Genomic DNA, 25,060 nt, shown 5'->3' on the forward strand with positions numbered 1-25,060 from the left:
TGGAGGGCGGCGGCCACTGAATCTCCTCCCACTTCCTGCCACCAGCTACTGGCCATGACACATGAGGGAGAGGGGAGCCAGCGACAGATGGAGGGTGGTCGGGTCGTCCAGTGGGGTGCAGAGGCAAAGAGCCTGGGAGCAAGCGAACGGGCCCGAGGTAGGGCCCTCAGGGTGGTGGGGCCCCGGGGCAGTACGCGAGGGAAGAGTTTAGTGAGGCCTCACGCTCTGGGGTGTCCCGGGGAGGGTCCAGTGCGCCCGGGGTTGGGGGGGGACCGCGGATAGTGACGCGGGGGGGATAGTGAGATGCGTGCTGGGAAGGTGGTGAAGCCTGAGCGCGCGAGGGCTGCGGGGAGCGAGGGGGCGGGTGGGGCCTGGGCGCGTGTGCGCATGCGCGAGGAAGGGGCCGGCGGTGGCTGGGCGGTTGGGGAAGGCGTTGGCAGGAGGCACCGCGCCGCGGGTGACGCTTGTCCCTCACAGGTGGAGGTGGAGGTGTGGCCGTGGCGGTTACGAGGCCTGAGCGGTGAGTGTGGGACGTCCCCGCCCTGGTGTCTTCTCCCCAGATTCCCCCGGGGCGGCGGAGGGTGCTCCCTGGAGTGCCCCCGGGAGGCCGACCCGCCGGCCGCACTCTGAGCGCAGAGCCCGAAAGTGCGAACCCCACACAAGACCCCCAAGCCCCCAAATACACTGGAACCCACCACAGCCATCTCTGCTCCCCCCAAAACGATACCCAAACCCCCTTGGAAGTGATACACATATAATATTACCTGTACCTCACTGTCGACTGTCAGGGGCCGCCACACCCAGTGTTGACCCTCCCTCCTGTTTTGCGTGTCCCTCGCTGGACCTCACTCCCATCCTTTTTCTCTCCGGGTCCCCCTGCTCTGGGGAATGCATCCAGGGCTTCCCAGGGAAGAGAAAGTGCCCTCCCCCTCAAAAACACCAAAACAAACACAGGAAGTAAAAGACACTTCTCTGGACCCCGAAACACACACAGAAGCTAACGAGAACAGATTCAACAAAATTTTATTTGGGCTGTACTAAGTATTTGAAAGCCAGGGCTCTGGAGGCACGTGTTGTGGGTCTAGGCCTGCGGAGTCCAGAATTTATTTGCTGTGTGACTGTCCCAGTCAGCTGGGGCTGCCCTAACAGAATACTGTAGGCTGGGTGACTTAAAACAACCAATGTATTTCTCACAGTTCTGGAGGCTGGGAAGTCTTCCGTCAAAGCTCCATGCAGATTCAGTGTGTGGTGAGAGCCTGATTTCTGATTCACAGACAGGCATCTTCTCAACGTGTCCTTCACATGGTGGAGGGAGCAAGGGAGCTCTCTGGGGGCTGTGTCATAAGGGCACTAATCCCATTCATCAGGGCTCCATCCTCATGAGCTCGTCACATGCTGCGTGTCCCTCATGGTGATACCATCACACTGGGGTTAGGATTTCAACATACGAATCTGGGGAGAAGAGGAGGACACAGACATTCAGATTATCACAATGACCTAATGTAAATTGCTTGATTTCACTAAGCCTCAGTATCCTCCTGTAAAAGAAGCTGGATACTATTTGTACCCATTAGAATATTTCAACTGACAGGAGGTAGTAAACGTTCAAGAAATAGAGGAAGGGGTATGGAAGTTAAGTGTTGCAGGAAGCTCAAGTGTCTTTGTTCTCCTCTGCCAAAGCGGAAATTGCACTGAACTACGTTAAACAGGCAAGGAAGACTTTATGCACGGCTCTAGGAACTGGGAACACAGGCCAGAACTCAGTCTGAGCTCAGTTCTGCTCAGACAAGGGATGGGAGGGTGTTTGAGGGCTGAGTGAGACAGTGGGAATGTGCTGGAGGACTGTAGAGGGGAGGTTGACCAGGAGAACACATTGAGTAACTTCCTGAAGTTTGCTCTGTGGTTCTCTGTGATTAGGCCATGTGTGTTTGCTGTTGGTGCCTGTTAGAAGCTAGCTCCTACCCTCCCACAGAGACTGGGAATAGGGGTGCTATCTTCCTTGAGGATTACATTTCAAAGGATGGCTCCCAGGCCCTTCAGAAAGAGAGTTTGGGGTTGTAAAACGGAAAAGAGGCTTGTAAAAAGAGTTATATATGTTTTAAACAGAGAAGAGATGTTTAATTAAAGGTTTTCTAAAGCAGATGCCCAGAGAAAAGGGTGGTCAGGACCTAGAACCAGGGAGAGCCATATGTATAGTATTAGTCCAGCCCAGAGGAACATTCAAGCCATCTTGGTCCCCTCATTTTATGTAAAGTAGGCAGAAGATTTAAAAGGAAAGATAACCTCTGTTTAAGGAGAAGAAAGCTGCTGTGTTTCATTCAGAACAGCTCAGTGCTTTTCAGAAGAGGAAATAAATTGTAGTGAGTATAAGTCTCATTCTAAGAATTTAGGACTGTAAGCAATGTAATGGCTTAATTTTCAGTAACTCCATTTAATTGTTTTTTGAGAGCCCACACATCAATGGGTTGCCCTAAAGTTTTTTAGACACACCAGGTTCATGTCCCTTCAACTTCCTCCTCCTTTCCCTCCCACCTCAGTGTTGCATCCAAGTTTGGGATGGAGAGGAGTGGCAGTGCATTTAGTATTTAGGGTGTTAAAAGTTCAGAAACAGTAGAGGTAAAACCAATGAATCACCTAAGCAGTAATTACTAAAGTTTTGTGCGTACACCAAAAAGACAGTTCATGAACTATGAGCACTCAAAGCAAAACATGGAATGATTGCATTTATTGTCATAAAGCAGCTTATAGTGTGAGAAGGCACTGACTGTTTATTCTTCATAGTAATTTGTTATGGTATTAGATTATTTTAAATGATAGGGAATGGCTAGTGGTTATCTCATAACAATTTTGGGAAACAGTTTTAAGTTTTGCTTATGATTTCCAGAGGCATAAGCAAGAAATGAGTGAGGTTGAGTTAGCCTAGCTAAATTAAGCTTTGTATGTTTAAACTGTTTTTGTCTGCTCAGGGAATTTCTAAGGCTGGCCTCTGATTGTTTTTCATTTTAACAAGGGACAGGATATTGAGGGTAAGTTGATTTCCTCACTAGGCTCTTTTGGTGTCAGACCTCTTCTGCCCTAAGATTCTTCCATATGTATCTGGGGAATAGTGAAGGAGGTGGGTTGACAGGACACTGGGAAACTGCTTTTCCTCTTTGTGCATAACTTCATATCTGTTGTTTTACCCTAGAAAGGATAAAGGGAAAGAACTGGCCTCTGTCTTTTTAGGCTTAGGTGTTGTTCTGTAGTCCTTGGAGCAAGAGAAAAAAGTTCTTGGACCATTAGGTATTTTATTGTCTTTGGTGCAATTGTAAATTGTTGAGAGTTTTTTGATTACTGATTCACTTTCATTGCTGGCAATTGGTTCAAATTGGTTCTGTTTTTTTCTTAATTCAGTTTGGGAGGTTATATGTTTTTAGGTATATCCCTTTCTTTTAGGTTGTCCAGTTTGTTGACATATAATTTTTCTTAATATTTTCTTATAATTCTTTGTATTTTTGTAGTGTTGGTTCCTTCTCATTTTAATTTTATTTATTTGGGCCCTTTTTCTTGTCTTATTGTTAAGTCTGGCTAGATGTTTATCAATTTTGTAGACAAATTAAACTAGATGGATACCTAGATACCTAGAAATAAACCTAATCAAAGAGGTGAAAGACCTGCACTCTGAAAATTGTGAGACACTAATTGAAAGAATTGAAGAGAACACAAAGAAATGAAAAGACATTCCCTGCTCGTGGATTGGAAGAACAACTATTGTTAAAATGTCCATACTACCAAAAGCAATCTACAGATTTAATAAAATCCCTATCAAAATACCAACAGGATCTTTCACAACTAGACCAAAAAGCCCAAACAGCCAAAGCTGTTTTGAAAAAGAAAAAGCAAAGCTGGAGATACCACAATTCTAGACTTCAAATTATATTGCAAAGCTATCATGAAACAGTATGGTACTGGCACAAAAATAGACACATAGATCAATGGAACAGTATAGAGAGCCCAGAAAGAAACCCACCACTATATGGTGAGTTAATCTTTGAAGAAGGAGGGAAGACTATCCAATGAGAAAAAGACAGTCTCTTCAACAAATGTTGGAAAAACTGGTCAGCTACATGTAAAAGAATGAAACTGGAACATGGTCTTTCACCACACGCAAAAATAAATTCAAAATCGAATAAAGACCTAAATGTGAGACCTGAAACCATAAATATCCTAGAAGAGAGCACAGACAGTAAGTTCTCTAACATTGGCTGCCAACAACACTTTTATAGGTGTCTCCTAAGGTAAGGGAAATAAAAGCAAAAATAAACTATTGGGACTACATCAAAATATAAAGCTTCTGCACAGTGAAGGAAACAAAACTAAAAGGTAATTTATGGAATGGGAGAGCATATTTGCAAATATCAAATCCAATAAAGGGTTAGTATCCAAAATATATAAAGAACTGATACAACTCGACACCCAAAAAACAATCTGATTGAAAAATGGGCAGAAGACATGAACAGACATTTCTCCAGAGAAGACATCTAGTTTGCCCACAGACATATGAAAAGATGCTCAACATCACTCATCATCAGGGAAATGCAAATCAAAACTACGATGAGATATCACCTCACACCTGTCGGAATGGCTAAAATCAACCACACAAGAAACAATAGGTATTGGTGAGGATGTGGAGAAAGGGGAATCCTCTTGCACCGTTAGTGGGAATGTAAACTGGTGCAGCCACACTGGAAACAGTATGGAGGTGACTCAGAAAGTCAAAAATAGAACTGTCCTTTGATCCATCAATTGTACTACTAAGTATTTACCCAAAGGGCACAAGAGTACTAATTCAAAGGGATACATGCACCCTGATGTTTACAACAGCATTATCTACAATAGCCAAACTCTAGACAGAGCCAAAATGTTCATCAACTGATGAATGGATAAAGAAGTGGTATGTGTACACACACACACACACACACACACACACACACACACACACACACACACACTGGTATATTACTCAGCCATAAAAAAGAATGAAGTCTAGCCATTTGCAATGATATGGTTGGAGGTAGAGAGTATTATGCTAAGTAAAATAAGTCAGAGAAAAACAAATACCATATCTCTTTGAGAGAGAGAGAGAGAGAGAGTGTGGGTGGGGGGTGAAGAGCAGAGGGAAAGGGACAAGTAGACTCCATGCTGAGCCCAACACAGGGCTCAATTCTCAGGATCCTGAGATCATGACTCGAGCCCAAACCAAGAGTTGGATGCTCAACTGACTGAGCCACCCAGGCACCCCCACTCATATGTGAAATTTAAGAAAAAACAAATAAGCAAAGGGGAAAAGAGAGGCAAACCAAGAAACAGACTCTTAACTATAGAGAACAAACTGAGGGTTACTGGAGGGGAGGTGGACGGGGGGATGGGTTAAATAGGTGATGGGGATTAAGGAGTGCAATTGTTGTGATGATCACTGGGTGTTGTATACAACTGTTGAATCACTATTGTACACCTGAAGCTAATATTACACTGTATCTTAACTAACTGGAATTTAAATTAAAACTTAAAAAAAAATAAAAATGGAATTATCATAATGATCCAGTAATTCCACTACTGGGTATTTATTCAAAGAAAATGAAAACATTAATTTGGAAAGATATATGCACCCATGTTTACTGCAGCATTATTTGCCATAGCCAACTTCTCAGATGTTATGTGTTGTCAGTCTTTTTAGTGTGTATGTTGAAGTATCTCATTTTGGTTTTATTTGTACTTCACTGATGACTTACAATGTTGAGAAGTTTTTCCTGTGCTTTTTTGTTAAAATTTTACTTTTTTAAAGAGCAGTTTTAGGTTCACAGTGAAATTGAGGAAAGGTGGAGCGATTTCCCATATACCCACAACCGCATGCATGTGTAGCTTCCCTCACACCACTCCCTCACCAGGGTGTAATGTTTGTTAAAATTGATGAATTTTACACCTACACATCATTATCATCCAAAGTCCATGGTTTACATTAGGGTTCACTTTTGCTGTTATACATTCTATGGATTGTATATAATGACATGTATCCACTGGTATAGTGTCTATATAGAATAATTTCACTTCCCTAAAAATTCTTTGGGCTCCATCTATTCATTCCTGTTCCCTCCACCCCCAAGCCCTAGGAACCACTGATCTTTTTATCCTGTGTCTATAGTATTGCTTTTTCTTGAATGTCATATAGTTGGAATCATATAGTATGTAGCCTTTCCAGATTGGCTTCTTTCATTCAGCATTATGCATTTAAGGATTTTCCATGCCTTTTCATGGCTTGATACCTCATTTCTTTTTAGCACTGAATAATATTCTGTTATCTGGGTGTACTACAGTATATTTATCCATTCATCTACTGAAAGATATCTTGGTTGCTTATAAGTTTTGTAAATTATGAGTAAAGCTGCTATAAGCATCTCTGTGAAAGTTTTTGTATGGACATACGTTTTTCAACTCCTTTGTGTAAATACCAAGGACTGTAATTTCTGGACTGTATGGTAAGAGTATGTTGAGTTTTGTAGAAAACTGCCAAATTCTCTTCCATTCCAAAGTGCTTACGTATTTAACATTCCCACTAGCAATGAATGAGAGTTTCTCTTGCTCTATATACTTTTCATATTTGGTATCATTAGTGCTATGGATTTTGGTTCTGATAGATGTGTAGTGGTATCTCATTGTTATTTTAATTTACATTTACTGAATGATATATGATATGGAACTTTTTTTCATATGCTTTTTTAAAAATTTTTATTTTATTTTATTATGTTATGTTAGTCCCCGTACAGTACATCATTAGTTTTTGATGTAGTGTTCCATGATTCATTGTTTTCGTGTAACACCCAGTGCTCCATGCAGTATGGTGCCCTCCTTAATACCCATCACCGGGCTAACCCATCCCCCACCCCCCTCCTCTCTAAAACCCTCAGTTTGTTTCTCAGAGTCCATCGTCTCTCATGGTTCATCTCCCTTCATATGCTTGTCATCTGTATGCCTTCTATGGTGAGCTGTATGTTAAGGACTTTGGTCCATTTTAAAATCAGTTTTCTGTGCTTTTTGGCAATATATACATCTTCCCCTCTCCAGATTTAATATATATAATTGACATAAAACATTGTGTAAGTTTAAGGTATACAGTGTGATGATTTGACATATGTTTATATTGTAAATGATTACCACAATAAACTTAGTTAACACATACATCACCTCATATAGTTACAGTTTTTTTGTGTGTTGTGAGAACTTTTAGATTTATTCTGTCAGCAACTTTCAAATATATAATACAATATTATGAACTATAGTCACCATCCCCAGAATTTACTCATTTCATAACTGGAAGTTTGTACTTTTTGACCATTTTCACCTATTTCCCTCACTCCCATCCCTTGTCTAAGCACTCACCAATCTAAATTCTACTTTTTCAGATTCTACATATAAGTGAGATCATACAGTATTTGTATTTCAGTCTCTTAGATATTTTAGTTACCCTAATGCCCTCAAATGTTATCCATATTGTTGATATCATTATTGTATTTCCTTTTTATGGCTGAATCATATTCCATTGCATATACATACCATATTTTCTTTTTTTGAAGATAGAGTGTTTTTACATATCATATTTTCTTTATCCATTCATCTGTTGATGGACACTTAGATTGTTTCCATGGCTTTTGTGAATATTGTTGCTATGAACATGGCAGTACAGATGTGTTTCTGAGATAGTCATTTCATTTCCTTTGGATAAATACCCAGAAATGGAATTGTAGTGTCAATGGTAGATCTATTTTTAATTATTTGAGAAATTTTCATACTGCATTCCATAGTGGCTGAACCAGTTTGCTTCCTTTCATGGATGGGGTCGTAGGATAGGCTCCATGGCCAGTAAGGCTCATTAGCTTTGGATCCGAATCAGAACTGTCCACTGGGCTCTCCGGCCAGATGGGGCCACCCACACAGGTCAGCCTGGTTCTGGGGTTTTCATAATGGTGTCTCATCTATGGATAGTTACTAGCTGGTCTTCTTGAAGGAAGAATGATTTTGAGAATGACTTAGGTCACTGTCTTGATGTCTCATATTTTTTTAAATGTCTTTCTAAAGTCTTGCCAATTTTTAAAAATTTGGGTTGTCATATTTTTATTATTGGCTTGTGGCAAAGCTTTATATATTTTGGATATGTCTTTTACTAGGTAAATGTGTTAGAAATGTTTTATTCCCTTCTGCGGCTTTCCTTCTTATTTTCACGGTGGTATTTTTTGATTAGCAGAAATTTAAATTTTGATGAAGCCCTTTTTTATGGCTTGTAATTTTTTCATTCACTTTAGGAAATTTCTGTTTGTCCAAACCACAAAGATATTCTCCTATCTATTTTCTTGTATTTTATGGTTTAGCTTTTATGCTTAGGTCTAGGAGACCTTCTTCCTTCACCCTTTGAGATCCTAATCTAATGTCCTTTTGTGGAATTTCTAAACCTTCTATGTTTTTTGCCTTGAAAATGGTAAGCAGTTATTTTAAATTTTGGTCCAGATAACTCCACCTCAGATGTAAGGAGTGCCAGATATTACATGCAGAAAAATTGTTTGGAGGAATAGCTAACTCTCCAGGATATTATTTCTTTTCAGAGAGGATTTATTTTCTTATATTAGGCACCTGTAGGCATTTGTAATATGGGATACCTTCATCTGGTATCAAAGACTGAAATTTGAAATTGGCCTGCAGTTCCTGGGAAGGCCAGTCTCCTTCAGTGTCATCATTATTTATAAGGTAAGGTCCCCCCTTCCAGGCCCTGAATTGTAGCTCTCTCCCTGGTAGCTGCAAGAATTTAAGTCAAGTTTTCAAGATCACACAGATAGTGGTAGAGCTGGGAATCAGCCTAGATGGTTCAACTTCAGCTCCTGGGTTATTAATAGCCTGCCGTGACACCCACACCATGAAGGAAGGGTTTTATTTGTTGTTTCCCATTATACACCTACACTTAACATATCACTTAATAGATATTCAGCAAATATTCATGAAATATAAGAATGAATCTGTTCCCATTAGCAATGTTATTAATGGAGGTACTTTCAATCTTGCTAATTGTTGAGTGGCATATGGGGGTTATAGCTGTGATGTGATTTTACATACCATTTTGTCTTTTTGCTGATGGTGATGATTTTTTTGTATTATTTCTTAATTAGTATTTTGGTAAAGGTACTGGTCAAATTTACCTGGAAACTTGCGTCAGTAACTTACTGATCTTTGTTTTGTGCTTGAAGTTTTATAAATATTAGAAACTCAGAAGATACTGAGTAAGGATGTGGGATAAAAAGCTTCTCAAATATTTCAAATGCTTATTGTTTCTTTTTGTCATCCCCTTAAGCTTGATTAGAAAATGAAGCAATTCAAATTTAAGTAATTTATTTGTCTAAAATTTACATTTTGTTATATAATCTTAATTTCTTTTTGTAAAATCTTTACTCCCTCTATAGACTTGAAGAATGGATTTCTTATGGTTTTACAAATTTATGGGTCTTCTCTGGAAGAATTTTATTTTAAAGGTAAGTTGGACTATCTATAGGATTTTTGCAACAGCTAAGAGACCACAATGGGAAAATTCTTACAGCCTGATCACTGCATTTCAGTTTATATTGTATTTTTCTCAGTTCTAGGGCTGGGGGTATCTCTTCCAAATATGAAGAGTCCTCACAGAGTGAAATAATAGCAGAATGACATGTAGAAAGGAGAGAAAAAAATGGTTCAGGAAACTAATGCTATATTATAGAGTGAAGCTGTTCATTTTTTGCCATCTATGTATCTTCTTTTAATAAGTGTCTGTTGATATAAAACATTTAGGCATTTGCAGAGGTAATGGACTCATACGACACTTACCATAATCTTTTTTTTTCTATCTCCTAGAGACGGCGATTAGTGGCGTTATTTGTGGAATTCATCCTAACAGTGCTATTTGCTAGTACACTTTTGTTAACACGCAAGTTTTTGATTATAAAGAAGTCTGGGCCTTTCAATTACTCTCTTCAGCCTGTTGATGAGTTGCCTGCATTCCTTGGAATGGCCGTCACTTCTGGTCATTGGGAACTGGCTTTCGTGCCTTCCAAAAGTGTTGTGGTAAAGGGCATCATTGAACTCGTGAAAAGGGATTTGCATTATAATTTCTCAGGTTAGAAATTAAAGGTTTTTGAAAAAAATGTATTATTAAATTGGGTTTCAGTGAAGACACTTGTATAACCTTTTAACTGGGCATTAATCTCCTAAGTAAGACATTGTAGGATATATCCTCATAACCAGATAGTAACCTCCTAGGTATAATAGTACACACTTTGTTATACTTGAGAGTTAAATTCATATAAAATATTTTCTCCTAGAGCCCAAAACAAATAGTAATATTTAAAAATTAGATAATCAGTTTATATTATTTTAGGTTACTCTCCAATTCTGTGATATCGTCTTCCTTGTTTCTGGTTGTGCTTCTTAAAGCTGGGTAGGTGTGACCCCAGGGCTACGACGGTGTGCCAGAGGAACACAGAGGCACAGCATAAGCATGAGGCCTCATTCTAGATGCGTGCTCAGTGGTCAGTTATTTCAAACTTTTTTCATGTAAAAATGTTACACAAGACATATATGAATGCGTTAGAGAAGACTCAAGCTCCATACAGTTATCTTAAAAGCCCCCCAGTGAGCTTCCCCTCACATTCCCAGGGAGAAACGCTATCAGAAGTTTGGTGAGCATCCCTCTAGTGCCCCTTGCTTTAAACACATACGTGTACTCAGTAATATTATTTTTTCAACTTTTTGTTGTCTCTCAAGAATTTGAGGGTCCTTGAGAGTAGATGCCATCTCAAAACATAACTTATTTAAAAAAAAGCGAAGCAGAAGATTGCAAAATACCCAATAATTTTTAAAGTATATAACCACAAATATCCCAATAAATGTAGTCCTGGAGGCCACTTTGGTTTACCTAAAATATTTCATAATTTCCATTCTGATATCTTATTTGATGTGTGGGATTCTTAGAAATATATTACTTCAACACAGTTGGAATTTGTTGTTCTCTTTTTGTTTTTTTTTTCATTTCTATTTTAATTTCCTTGAATCAGAGTATACTCTAGGATTTCAGTTCTTTGAAATTTTGAGAAATTTTATGCCCATGTTAAGGTATATTTTGAAAAATGTACCATGTACATTTGTAAAGACTGTGTATTCTGTAGGTTTTGCTTATAGTGTTGTATAAATGCCACCCAGGTGAAGTTGTCAAGTTGGTGAATCATAGTGCTTTTCAAATATGTATTCTTACTATTTTTATTTGCTCAGTTACTGAGAGAGAGACTACATTTTCAGTTAGGTGTTGTTAGTATTAAATAGGTTATGTGTGTGTGTGTGTGTGTGTGTATGTATGTATGTTAAAATTTCTTTTTATATATTTTGAAACAGGTCATCTGATCTTTCTGTTGAATTGTTTTTAAAAGTATTTCTCTGTTCTGCAATTTCCATTTGTCCTGTTTTTAATAGATTTCAGGTCTCTAGAGAAATGTTCTAGCTTTATTAACCCTATTAATCATAGTTACTTTAAAGTTCCTGCCAGAAAGTTCTGATATCAGGATACTTGTGTATATTTTTTTCTCTTCAGTCATTGAGTTCTGTTTTTATAGCATATTTTGTATATTTTTATTGAATGGCAGATGTTGTGGATGAAAAATATTAGAAGCTCTTGAGGATACTTTTTTATCCAAAGAGGGTTAAGTTTTCTTCTGGATGGTTGTTTAAATACTGACAGAGTGACTTGATCCCATCAAAATCTGGTTTTGGGCTTTGTAAGGAGTGCTCTATTTCAGTTTTGTCTTTACTCCTGCAGCTTATCCCTTGTCCTAGGGTATGGCTCTTCTAGGGTGTGATCTGGAAGCTGGAATATTTATGAAGGCTCCTCTACCTTTGTGGGGCTTGAACTCTATTCTCTGGTTCATCAACATTGCCTACCTGCTGAAATCCCTGCTCAGCAGTGTAGCCTGCCACCTGCTGTTATCTTCTTGGTTTCATGGTCTGAACTTAGGCATCCTCAGTTAAGGGGTTGACTGGTGACTTCAGGGGAATTTACAAGCCGATTTTTCACTTCTCTGCTATTTTTTTCTCTTTGCAAGTTTGTCTCTCAAGTTTCAACCATTTTGGCAGCCTCAACTCTCACCTCTTTTCTTCAGCTCAGTAAGTCTGCAGCTTTCTGCAAATGCTTTCAGGGAAAATACCAGGGTGAATATGGCCCTCACCCTGTGCATCTCCCTTTTTCAAGGTATGTAAGTTCATAATTATTCATTGCAGCATTGTTTACAAGGTATAGAAGCAAACAACATGTCTATCAACAGATGGCTGCATAGAGAAAATGTAATTATTCAGCCACAAAAAGGAAGGAAATCCTGTCATTTGTAACAGTATGTTGGTTTGGAGGTCATTATGCTAGTGAAATAAGCTGGACACAGAAAGACAAATATGGTATTATCTTACTTATATGTGTGTTATCTAAAAATGTTGAGCTCACAGAAGCAGAGAGTAGAATCATGGTTTCAGAAAAAAATAATCATGGTTGCATGGTTTCTGGACGTGAGGGTAGGTAGAGAAAATGGGGAGATGTCGGTCAAGTCTTATGAACTTTCAGTTATAAAGATAAATAAGTCCTGGCAATCTAATGTACATGGTGACTATAGTTAACAATACTGTATAGTGTATATGAAATTTATTCAGAGAGTAGATCTTGTAGTGTTCTCCTCACAAAAAAGGATGGTAACTATGTAAGGCAATAAGTGTGTTAATTAACCTGGTTTTGGTAATTATTTCACAATGTATGCAGATATTAAAACATCACTTTGTGTACCTTAAAATAACGTTATATAACCTATATATATACAATTTTAATTTATCAGCAATACCTCAATAACTCTGGGCAGAAAATTTTAAAAATAAAATAAGGGGTAACTGTGTGGTCATGGATATATTAATTAGCTTGATTGTGGCAGTCATTTCACAGTGTAGACATACATTGTCATCATCTTTTGCACTGTAAGTACACACAATTTTTAGTAAAGCTGGGGGAAAAATAAAGCCACCCGAGGTAATAAATGAAAATAAATAAGAAATAAATTTCCCTCCAGTTCTATTTTCTGAGAAATTGAGGCAAAGACATGTCTTAACCTCATCAAGTACTCAAAGCTCTCTCTCCCTCCCGTTCTTTCTTATACTCCTGCTTGAGCAGGTAATACCTTCCTTGAAGCTCAGTTAAATTAAAACGGACTGGTGGACCTGTCCTCAGGCCCTTGCACCATGGCCAGGCAGTTAGAAAGAATTGTGGCTACTCAGTGGTGAAGGCAAAGGGATGGGGAGGTTCCCGGGACATAAAGGATGCCTGGGTGAGATGCATGACAGTGGTTAGGCTCAGATGCAGAAGTAGAGGCTACGTGCCCCAAAGTGTGCCTCACTACCCGCTTGTACACACTTCACTTTGTTCACAGTGGACTTTCAATATTAGATTCTATTTCTAGCTGTGTTCCTATGTTGTTTTGTTTTGTTTAACTTAGTGGACTTTTGTTTTTCCAGTTTTAATCATTTGAATTCTCTGAGGACTTTGTTTCATCCTGCTTCTGGTCACCTTGTGTAGGTGCAAATCTGATTCCGGTCCCTGAGATCCTGCTTACAGCTTTGGGATTTATATCCCAACTGTACTTAGCCTGAGAAAAGTGTGGCATCCTTGGCACTTCCCAACTATACAAAAAATAATGATTATGACACATAATCACCTCAAGTATTAAAATTGTGAAGTTGTTTCATTCTTCAACTTCTGAGTTATTTTTTAATCAGATATTATAGATTCCCATCTTCTAGGACTTTGAATAGATTGCATGAGTCAATTTTGTTATTTCCTTCCAAGGTGGAAATTTCAAAACACATTGGAAATATCCCTCTTCCGTACCTTATTTCACTACACAGTTATTATAATGATTAATTATATTTTAAACTTGTGATAAAACTTTTAAAACTCTTTTTTTTTAAAGATTTTATTTGAGAGAGAGTGAGAGCACAGGTGGGGGGAGGGGCAGAGGGAGAGGGAAAAGCAGACTCCCCACTGAGCAGGGAGCCCGATGCGGGGCTCCATCCCAGGACCCTGAGCCAAAGGCAGACGCTTAACCAACTAAGCCACCCAGGTGCCCAAAACTCCTAAGACTCTTAAAAAATTTTATGCACTCCTAATATCCGTTAGTTTGTTATGCCAGTGTTTGAGCAGCAATGTTTTGAAATTTATATTTTGATAGTCTTTCATCCATGTAAAGCATTTTCCCATCTTACAGATAGAAAAAGCAGTCAGATAGTTTGCGTTTATGTGGGCAACTCACATATTCGATTTTTTTCTCTCTACAGTTCAAGGCTTTTCTTCAGAAAGAGATTTTGAAGAGTATGTTAAGCAAGAGAATAACTCTAAAAAAGTGTTGGTTGCTATTATTTTTGACCATGAGTTCCAAAATAGCAATGATCCCCTGCCATTTAAGGTAATAGATTTTTAATGTAGAAACCTCATAAGTATACTTCCAGTTTCTGAGGCTTAATGAAGTAGAGGCATAATTATTTCATTTATTAAGTGGGGAGACTGCAACTTACCCAAAATCATACTGCTTGTACATAGTAGAGCAAAGATTTAAATCCAAATCTAATTTCTGTGTCTGTGCCTTTATTTAGCCAGAACTTTATGTTGATGGGGGAAGAATTGAATTTACCACATATTAGGTTTTCTCCTTATAAATCAGAATCATAGGAGATGTCGACCTTGACCACTGTATCAGATTATGGCAGCTGCCTCCAGTTCTGTGCATGATGGTGAAGTAAATGCACATTTCCCAGGTCAAGACCTGAGATGTTAAAGCATGTTAAAATACAACATGAAAATGTTCCTCTTTCTTTTGACTGAATCTCATCATTTTTCTCCAAAATCTAAATCTGGAAAACAGTGTTAAGCCTTAGCTAAGCAGAAACAGAATTAGGACATAGGCAGACTCTGAGAAAGATTCTGATAACAACTTTCAAGAAAGAGAGACGAGGACTGTGCTTTGAACTTGGTGTCCCTGGTGTTGAGGGAAATAACCAAAGTATGGTACAGATGTATGCATGGAGCTATAATTCTACATTTAAGATACAGATGGCTGTCAATGGAATGAAAAAGTAAGGAAAACCACTGGGTTGTAAGTAGAGTTGTAGGTATCTTCCATTCTGCCCATCATTCCCTCATTCCTTTCATGTGTATAAAATTCCCTCAAGTTGCTGATTCAGTGTACGTGATGCTGATGTAGACTCATCAGTGGATACATAGAGTGCAGTCAGAATGTTTTTGGTACAGTTTCAAACTTCACCTTGTATGGTCTCCCGACTGCCCAGGCCACTTGGCTCACTCTTACCCTTAGCATTGCTACTGTGACTCACAGTACAGTGACTCTCCTAACCACACCCATCCCTTTCCTCCCTCATTCTCCCATAAATGCCCTGTACATATTACTATCACTGAATTTACTATAATGTAAATATATATGTTGTCTCAACTAGAATTTGAGCTCCTTGAGGAAGAGGTGCTATGTCTTAATCCTTGAACATTCAATAAGTGTCTAAAGCTTTTGTCTTGATAACTGAGTATATTAATATTTACCTAGGTTTATGATATGTGTCTGTCCCATCTGGTGTTACTGATTTCTCTGGTCTGACCCCTGACTTTAGGCAACTGCTGGACCATTTGCTGTCTTGTAAAGCTACTTAGACCCAGCATGATCTACCTTGAAATTTTTACTTAGTTCTTTAGAATTAGTATTATCTTTTCATTTAATAATGAAATTATGCAGTATTCCACATTTATACTTTCACATTTCTCCTCTATCTTCATGTGGGATTCTTAGGTTATAATCACTTTTAGAGGAGGAAGAGATTTTCCTCTTGGAACACTTGGCTGACATAATGGGAAGAGAAATTAGCAACACCTTTTGGTATGTTTCATTTCAGTATGCATGCCAGCTGTCTATTTTGGGAAAGAGACATTGGCAATTGTGTGCAAGTTGCCACTGTTTGCTTACCACAAACCCACAGTAGCCACACAAGTCCGCTCCATTGGCTGATGTTCAGAATCTACTTAGTGCTTGACACTCTGCCTCAGAATCGCACGTGTGCAGTTTTTCTTTAACTTCCTTTTGTTTCTCATTCTTAATTATTTTTTTCATTTACAGATATTGTTTCTTTTTGCTCCTTATAGGTAAAATATTTTCTGCGTTTCAGTAGTTTTCAGAGGAACAAGTATGTGGGTTTTCTCCGAACTGAAGGCTGGGAAACAGGTGTTCTCTTTCCACCTTTTCCTTCTTTGGGACCCAGAAGTGAACGCAACTCAAATGGGGGGCCTCCTGGTGAGCAGATCTTTAGTCATACTTATTGTAATATCAAGTCATATAGTAAGAGCTATCACATGTTTATACCTACATTTCTTCAATCTTATGATAGAAATTGTTAATTTTTAACTTGTACTGCTGGTGATTTCTTTAAAATTTTCAGTGTCCAAAAACTTGTGTAAAATTTCTGTATGTTGGAACGATGTATTTTTATCCAGGTTCAGCTCAACTCAACTAAACTCTTGGAATTTAAATGGTCAGCTCCTCACTTTAGCTGTATGACAAAGGAAGGAGCTAGCGTCTTTAAGAAAACAGAACAATTATATACTTTAGTGTCCACTGTTCCTTTCACCACAATTTCTGGCATAAGATCCAAAATTATAGGATATGCAAACAAGCAGGAAAATGTTACCTAAAATTAAAAGAAAAAAAAACAGTCAATATAAGTGGACAGATAAGCTATATACTGGAATTGGCTGGCAAGGAATTTAAAACAATTTTGAGTATTTTGATGTCATGTTGATAGCAAATATTCTCTGATATAATGTGATGAAGAGGGCATTTTACCTCTGTAAAACTTTTAACGCTATTAGTGAAAAAACATCATGCAAATCCAAACTACAGAACCATGTATTCCAAAATACATGCCCAGTGTTCTCAAAAACTCTCAAGGTCGTGAAAAACAAGAAAGAATAATAAAGTTTCATAGATCAGAGGAGACTATGGAGACATGACAACTAAATGCAATGTAGTATCCTAGGTGGGAACAGAAAAAAAATGACACTGGGGAAAAACTGGTGAAATCCAAACAAGTTTATATAAATTAGAAATTGTTTTGTGCCAATATTAATTTCTTAGTTTTGACAAATGTACCATGGGAATGTAAGATGTCATATTCGGGAAGCTGGGTGCAGGGTATAAGTAATATTTCTCAATTTTTTTTTCATTATTGCCCTTCTAGGGAATCCTTTTGGACATATTTTCCCTAAGTGTGTTCCCCTTGTGAAATTTTAATACCACAGATATACTACAGATCTGTTTTATGTGCTATGGCTTGAAGCTCTATAACTCTGTTGAGAATGCATGGTATTTAGGAATGCATGGTATGTAGTCTTTCTGTAAGACTATATTTTTTTCCAAAATAAAAAAGTATATTTTAAAAAACTCTCCAAGCCAAAGTAGAAAAAAAGTGAAAAAAATGAAATTTCTGAATCTGATAAAGTACATGTGTAAGAAATTTGTATCATCCTAGTGAAATATTGTACATTTCTCCTCTAATAATCGGGAACAAAGTAAAGATGTTTGCTCTCATCAGTTCTTTTCAAGCTTACTGGAAGTCCTAGCTTGTATCAGAAAAAGGCAATGAAATAAAAGGTATAGATTTTGGAAAGGAAGGAGTAAAATTATCTTTATGTGAAGTTGACAGAATCATGTTATGTAGGTGATTGTGAAGAGATCCACAGGAAAGTACTACATATAATGTATTAATTGAGCAAATACCCAAGATAGACAGTATATGATAATAAATTATAAATCTACACCAAAGACAATAAAACATTCCTGAGAGAAAACTTTAAACAAATGATGAGATATCTAAATTTCATTGCTTGGGTGACTCAAAATTGTTAGGATGTAGCTTCTCCCTAAGTTGATCTATAATAGCAATATAGTGACAGAATCCTAGCAGTCTTTTTGGAAAAAAAATACCAAGCTTATTCTAAAAAATATATGGAAATACAAAGGGTCTAGATTAATTTTAAAAAAAATCTTGAAAAGGAATGTCAATGTTAAAGAACATTCAAGACTTATTATAAATCTATATAATTAAGACATTGCCATATAGGTGTAAGGATGAACAAATGCCACGGCCCGCGTGCAAGGTCGAACAGGGGTGAGGGTAAGAGAATGAAACATAAAAGTATGGGAACAGGAGGGTTGCCCACGGGGATGCCGCGAGCAACAACTTTATTCTTACTTACACACTTTATATAAGTTCAGGTTATATAACAATAGGACATAAACAAGTTCCACAGGTTCCTCCCTGCCCTCTCCTGGCTCCATCCCGAGTTTTTGGTTCAAGGCCAGGTTCCTCAAGCGCATAGTTTCTTCCCATGCCTTCAAAGGGCCCGGTGCGCTATTTTTCAGGGCTTATCAATAACACTGTGGTTTTCTTAGTCTAAATACAACTCGGGCTAGCCAGTACCACATGTTCTTGTATGGGGGCAGTCAGGTGGCCATGGTTCAAAGGGATCAGGGAGCCTTTGCTCTACCCGATTAACCCCTTTGTTGCTCATGGCTCCCGACAAACAAATACATATAAAAAGAATGAGGTGTCTGGAAATAGACTCATATACATACATTTAATTTTTCCATGAAGGCACCAGTATAATTCACTGGGAAAAGGAAATCTTTTGAACAAATTGTGATGGAATAACATGGTATGTGGATGTAAAGAATGAATCTTGATCACTAATCCATATCTACATATAATTAGTTAAATAACATGATGATCATAAACCTAAATGTAAAAACTAAAATCATAAAGCTTCCACAACAAAATTTATGAGAATATCTTCATGAATTTGGGGCCAGCAGTGATTCATTAAGACAGAAAAGGTATTATTATAAAAGAAAAAAATTGACAAATTGAACTTCATTAAAATTGATTATTCCAGCCTGTGTGAAAGACCCTATTAAAACAGTAAGGTGAGATCCAGAAGGGAGAAAATGTGACACAGATTCACATTGAAAATCTATAAAGAACTTGTATAGATGAACAGAAAATTCAGTTTTTAGATGTCATGGCATTGCCAAATTTTAATAAAAGTTTTTAAGTGTTTGCTCATTTTTATACTAAACTTATTTAACAGTAAGAAGCTATTTGCATATTGCCAAGATCCAAGGACCACACACTGAGTAGCTCTGCTTTAGTGGACATCAGTTCATATAACTCACTCAGTATGAACTTCCCTTAATTTCTCAAATATCAAGGGTACTGAATTAAAATCTTGACCTATGCAGTAGTTTATTCAGTTCTCATTCAGTTGATTGAAATTGCAGAAAGCAGCTCTGTAATTTTACACAATATTTTACTTTCTGGGAAGCTGGGAATTAGGATCCTTTTAAAAAGAATCTAAAAAAGCCCACAAATGAATAAACAAAAGGCAGAATCAGATCTACAAATACAGAGAACAAACTGATGATTGCCAGAGAGGAGGGAGGGGTGGGCAAAATGGGTGAAGGGGAATGGGAGATACAGGCTTCCAGTTAAGGAATAAATAAGTCACGGGAATAAAAGGCACAGCAAAGGAATATAGCTGATGATACTGTAATAGCACTGTATGCTGACAGATGGTGGCTACACTCGTGAGCACAGCATAATGTATAAATCACGACATTGTACACCTGAAACTAATGTAACCTGGTGCATCAACCATACTCAAGTAAATAAAAATTTAAATAATAAAGTATTTATTATGTATTTGCGTGGGGAAACCATAATTGCTGTGAAATTTAGACTATAACAAGAGCCTCTTTACAATAATTAACTTTGTTGTTTTTGACATACCTTTAGTTACCTTTTCCTTTGTTCATTTCAGCTATTTCTTGTCTGTTGTACTTAGCAATCTTTGTTTTCTCATTTAGGGTACATCACTGAAGGGTTCCTGGTTATACAGCATGCCTTGGATCAGGCCATCATGAAATATTTTAACCGCACAGCTACACAAAAGCTATTTCAAGATGTCACTGTCTTTGTTCAGAGATTTCCATATCCAGAATATTCTCGTGATTACTTCTTCACCTTTTTTGGTATTTTCATTCCTTTAGTAATCTTATTTATCTTCTCTATGAACCATCTTACCCTCATTCAGTCTATTATGTGGGAAAAGGAAAAGCGATTGAAGGTAACTCTACTTTTCTTGAGGTAAATAGAGCTTCTATAGAAAAATTTGGGTCTGTAGCATAAATTTCTGTGGAGGCTGGATTATTTCTACCCACTCAGCACTGGTAGATGCTCATGTTTCAATAGCAACCAGAAAGTGAACACTTATTTCTCTTGGCAATTTTCTAGAAGTTTGTTTTCATTGGAATCCTTTAATTTTATTTCTAGAAGACTACTTCACAAGATTATTACAAATAGAATTTAAATGGCAAATGCTCTAAAATCTCCCTGGAATAGGTGGGTTGCAAAGAATTAATCATCTGGGCTTGTGGAACTGTCTTGATGAATTTAAATACAAGTAAATTTCAAGATTCTATGATTCTATAATTAGTTTTTCTGAGTTTTTTTTCCTAAATGACCACTTATAGTCCCCTTCAGAATTTCTATGTCTCGGTAGAGACCATGTTGTGTTATGGCCAGAGGCTTTGCAGTTCAAAAATAGTCATTTAACCAATTATTAATTTATAATTCATATATAATTATTAATATATAATATATAATTATAATTAATATGTAATTATTATGTATTTAACATATAATATATTATATAATATACAATAATATTATAATATATCCTATAAAGAGAGAGGGAGAGATGATTTATATAATTATATATAATTGATTTATTGCCTAATTTGTTTCTGATAAATCATAGATTTGAATCCTATCTCTACTATTTGACTCTGACATAGTCATATAACTTTTCTAGCCTTTTTTCTCAGATATAAATTGAGTATAATAATAATAACTAACTTGGAAGGCTGTCATGATATTAAGCTAGATATTATGTGAAAAATTATCACTGTCAAATCACCTGGACCTGCTGTTGTGAGGTGTAAAGGAGGAAACAGGTGGTGAGTGTTTGGTACATTGTCAGGCACCTAGTGGGTGCTCCATAGCTGTTAGATGTGGCTGTTAACATCAGCTGTCTCTCCATTTCATTTATGCTTGTGTAATCTTGAATCCTGCCATTTTTCTCTTTCCTTAGTGGCCACACCACTTCACACATCAGCCTCACGTTGTTTCTCACTACCCACCTCTTCTCACTCAGGGCACTTCGCACATATCTCCTCACCCCTCAGCTCTCCTCTGAATCTACCTTGCACATTGTTGCCAGGGTAATTGTCCTGTAACACAGATGGCTAGAAATAAATTTTAAGGTTGTATTTGTCTTTGTTCTCTGCTGAATAAATTCCACTTAAGCATTTTCTAATATTTGGCCCCTACCTACTCCTCATTTTGTTATCGTTGTTGTTTAGGGATATAATTTAAATGCCAAATGCCCTCCAACATCTCTGGAATAAGGAGAGCTACAAAGAAATAATCTACTGGATTTGTGGAGTTGTGTCTAGATGAATTTAGATACAAATCAATTCCAAGATTCTATGATTCTGTGATTTAAGAAGGAATTTTTATGGAAGTATTGTTGACACACAGTATTACATCAGTTTCAGCTGTACAGCATAGTGATTGGACGAGTTCGCCCATTATGCTCTGCTCAGCACAGGGGGAACTACGGTCTGTCAATATGCAACGCTATTACAATACCTCTGACTATATTCCTTATGCTGTACCACTCATCCCCATTACTTAGTCATTCCATAACTGGAAGCCTGTACCTCCCACTCCCCTGCACCCTTTTGCCCATCCCCCCATTCCCTTCTCTGGCAACTATCAGTGTGTTCTCTGTATTTATAGATATGTCTTTGTTTTTGTTCATTTGTTTGTTGTCCATCTATAGATGAATGAATAAAGATGTTGTATATCGATACAATGGAATATTACTCAGCCATAAAAAATGAGATCTCACCATTTGCAACAGCATGGATGGACCTAGAGGGATTATGCTAAGTGAAATAATTCAGAGAAAAGACAAATACCATATGATTTCACTTATATGTAGAATCTAAAAAAAAAAACATATTGTAATTTTTTAACCAATTTCTGATTGCTGAAAAAAAAGTTTTAAATGACCTCCTGTAGTCCCCTCCAGAATTGTGTTTCACTGAGAGTGAAAAAAACATAGATACCTTTCCTTCCAGCCAAAATGAATGACTTTTTTTGAAACTTCCTTTATGTTTATGTTTCCTCTGACTGTAATGCTTTCCTCTTTTCTGATTGGCGAACACACAGTTAACTTACTTGTCTCAGGTGTTGTAGCTGCCATCTCCTTGTTGATTATCTCTCTTTAATTCTCAATTATAATTTAACACTTTTTTTGAGTCCCCAGAACGTGATACACAAACATCAACATTATGACTGATATTTATATTTCATTTATTTTTAAATATTTTTTCTTATTAAGCTCAGTTAGCCAACATATAGTACATCATTAGTTTTTGATGTAATGTTCAGTGATTCATGAGTAGTGTATAACAACCAGTGCTCATCAGATCACGTGCCCTCCTTAATGCCCATCACCCAGTTATCCCATCCCCCACCCCCCTCCCTTCTGCAACCATCAATTTGTTTCCCGGAGTCCAGAGTCTCTCATGGTATGTCTCCCTCTCTGATTACTTCCCATTCAGTTTCCCCTCCCTTCCCCTATGGTCTTCTGCACTATTCCTTATATTCCACATGTTAGTGAAATCATATGATAATTGTCTTTCTCTGCTTCACTTATTTCACTTAGCATAATCCCCTCCAGTTCCATCCATGTCGATGCAAATGGTAGATATTCATCCTTTCTGATGGCTGATGTCCATTGTATATATGAACCACATCTTCTTTATCCATCCATTTGTTGAAGGGCATCTCGACTCCTTCCACAGCTTGGCTATTGTGGACATTGCTACTATGAACATTGGGGTGCATGTGCCCCTTCTTTTCATTACATCTGATATCTTTGGGGTAAATACCCAGTAGTGCAATTGCTGGGTCATAGGGTAGCTCTATTTTTAACATCTTGAGGAACCTCCATACTGTTTTCCAAAGTGGCTGTACCAACTTCCATTCCCACCAACAGTGTAAGAGGGTTCCCCTTTCTCCACAACCTCTCCAACACTTGTTTCCTGCCTTGTTAATTTTTGCCATTCTAACTGGTGTAAGGTGGTATCTTATTGTGGTTTTGATTTGCACTTCCCTGACAGCAAGTAATGTGGAGCATTTTTCATGTGTCTGTTAGCCATTTGTATGTCTTCTTTGGAGAAGTGTCTGTTCATGTCTTCTGCCCATTTTTTGACTGGGTTATTTGTTTTTTAGGTGTTGAGTTTGAGAAGTTCTTTATAGATCTTGGATATCAGCCCTTTATCTGTTATGTCATTTGCAAATATCTTCTCCCATTCTGTAGGTTGCCTTTTAGTTTTATTGACTGTTTCCTTTGCTGTGCAGAACCTTTTTCTCTTGATGAAGTGCCAAAAGTTCATTTTTTTCTTTTGGTTCCCTTGCCTTTAGAGATGTGTCTTGGAAGAAGTTGCTGTGGCCAAGGTCCAAGAGGTTGCTGCCTATGTTCTCTAGGATTTTGATGGATTCCTGTCTCACACTGAGGTCTTTCATCCATTTTGAGTTTATCTTTGTGTATGGTGTAAGAGAATTGTCCAATTTCATTCTTCTGGACTTGGCCGTCCAGTTTTCCCAGCACCATTTATTGAAGAGACTGTCTTTTTTCTATTGGATGTTCTTTCCTGCTTTGTCAAAGATTAGTTGACCATAGAGTTGAGGGTCCATTTCTGGGCTCTCTATTCTGTTCCATTGATCCATATGTCTGTTTTTGTGCCAGAACCGTACTGTCTTGATGATTACAGCTTTGTAATTGAGCTTGAAGTCCGGAATTGTGATGCCTCCAGCTTTGGTTTTCTTTTTCAACATTCCCCCAGCAATTTGGGGTCTTTTCTGGTTCCATACAAATTTTAGGATTGTTTATTCCAACTCTGTGAAAAATGTCAACGTTATTTTGATAGGGATTGCATTGAATATATAGATTGCTCTGGGCAGCATAGGCATTTTAACAATATCTATTCAGCAACATGGCAGGATACAAAATGAATGCACAGAAATCAGTTGCATTTCTATACACTAACAATGTGTCTGAAGAAAGAGAAATTAAGGAATCAATCCCATTTACAATTGCACCAAAAACCGTAAGATACCGAGGAATAAACCTAACCAAGGGGGTAAAGGATCTGTACTCTAGAAACTACAGAACACTTATTTTTTAATTTTATTTTATTATGTTAGTCACCATACAATACATCATTAGTTTTTGATGTAGTGTTCCACGATTCATTGTTTGTGTATAACACCCAGTGCTTCATGCAGGCTAACCCATTCCCCCACCCCCTCCCCTCTAAAATCCTCAGTTTGTTTCTCAGAGTCTCTCATGGTTTGTCTCTCCCTCAGATTTCCCCCCCTTATATTTCATTTTTAAATTACTTTCGTTGAAGTATAACATATATACACACAGAAAAGTGCATGTGCTTTAATCCATCCAGGCTACTGTAACAAAAATATCATAAACTATATAGCTTATAAAGCAAGAGAAATTTCTTTCTCTCAGTTCTGCAACCTGGGAAGTCCAAGAGCAAGGTGCCAGCAGATTCAGAAATGTCTGATGAGAATGCCCTCTGTGGTTCATAGATGGCACCTCATTCATCACTGTCTCCTCATATGACAGAAGAAATGTGAGCTCTCTGGGGTGTCCTTTATAAGGGTACTAATCTGATTCATGAGTGCTTAGCCCTCATCACCTACTTATCTCTCAGGGGCCCCACCT

General features: G+C 37.7%; 1 protein-coding gene across 1 annotated transcript in view; it reads left to right on the forward strand.

Annotated features, from left to right (window-relative positions):
• The first annotated feature begins 431 nt into the window (after positions 1-431).
• Positions 432-25,060, forward strand: part of LOC148161696 (phospholipid-transporting ATPase ABCA3-like) — a 172,160-nt gene continuing 147,531 nt past the window's right edge. The window contains exons 1-6 of the mRNA XM_088020630.1: positions 432-520; positions 9,483-9,551; positions 9,910-10,171; positions 14,410-14,537; positions 16,277-16,424; positions 20,052-20,311. Coding sequence (XP_087876756.1) covers positions 9,492-9,551; positions 9,910-10,171; positions 14,410-14,537; positions 16,277-16,424; positions 20,052-20,311 — 858 coding nt within the window. The 5' untranslated portion in view covers positions 432-520; positions 9,483-9,491. The remainder of the gene's footprint in view (positions 521-9,482; positions 9,552-9,909; positions 10,172-14,409; positions 14,538-16,276; positions 16,425-20,051; positions 20,312-25,060) is intronic.

The sequence above is a fragment of the Eumetopias jubatus genome, unplaced genomic scaffold (assembly GCF_037043125.1).
Source record: "Eumetopias jubatus isolate StellerSeaLion01/CBP00866 unplaced genomic scaffold, mEumJub1_p1.0 scaffold_91, whole genome shotgun sequence".
Classification (NCBI taxonomy): Eukaryota; Metazoa; Chordata; class Mammalia; order Carnivora; family Otariidae; genus Eumetopias; species Eumetopias jubatus.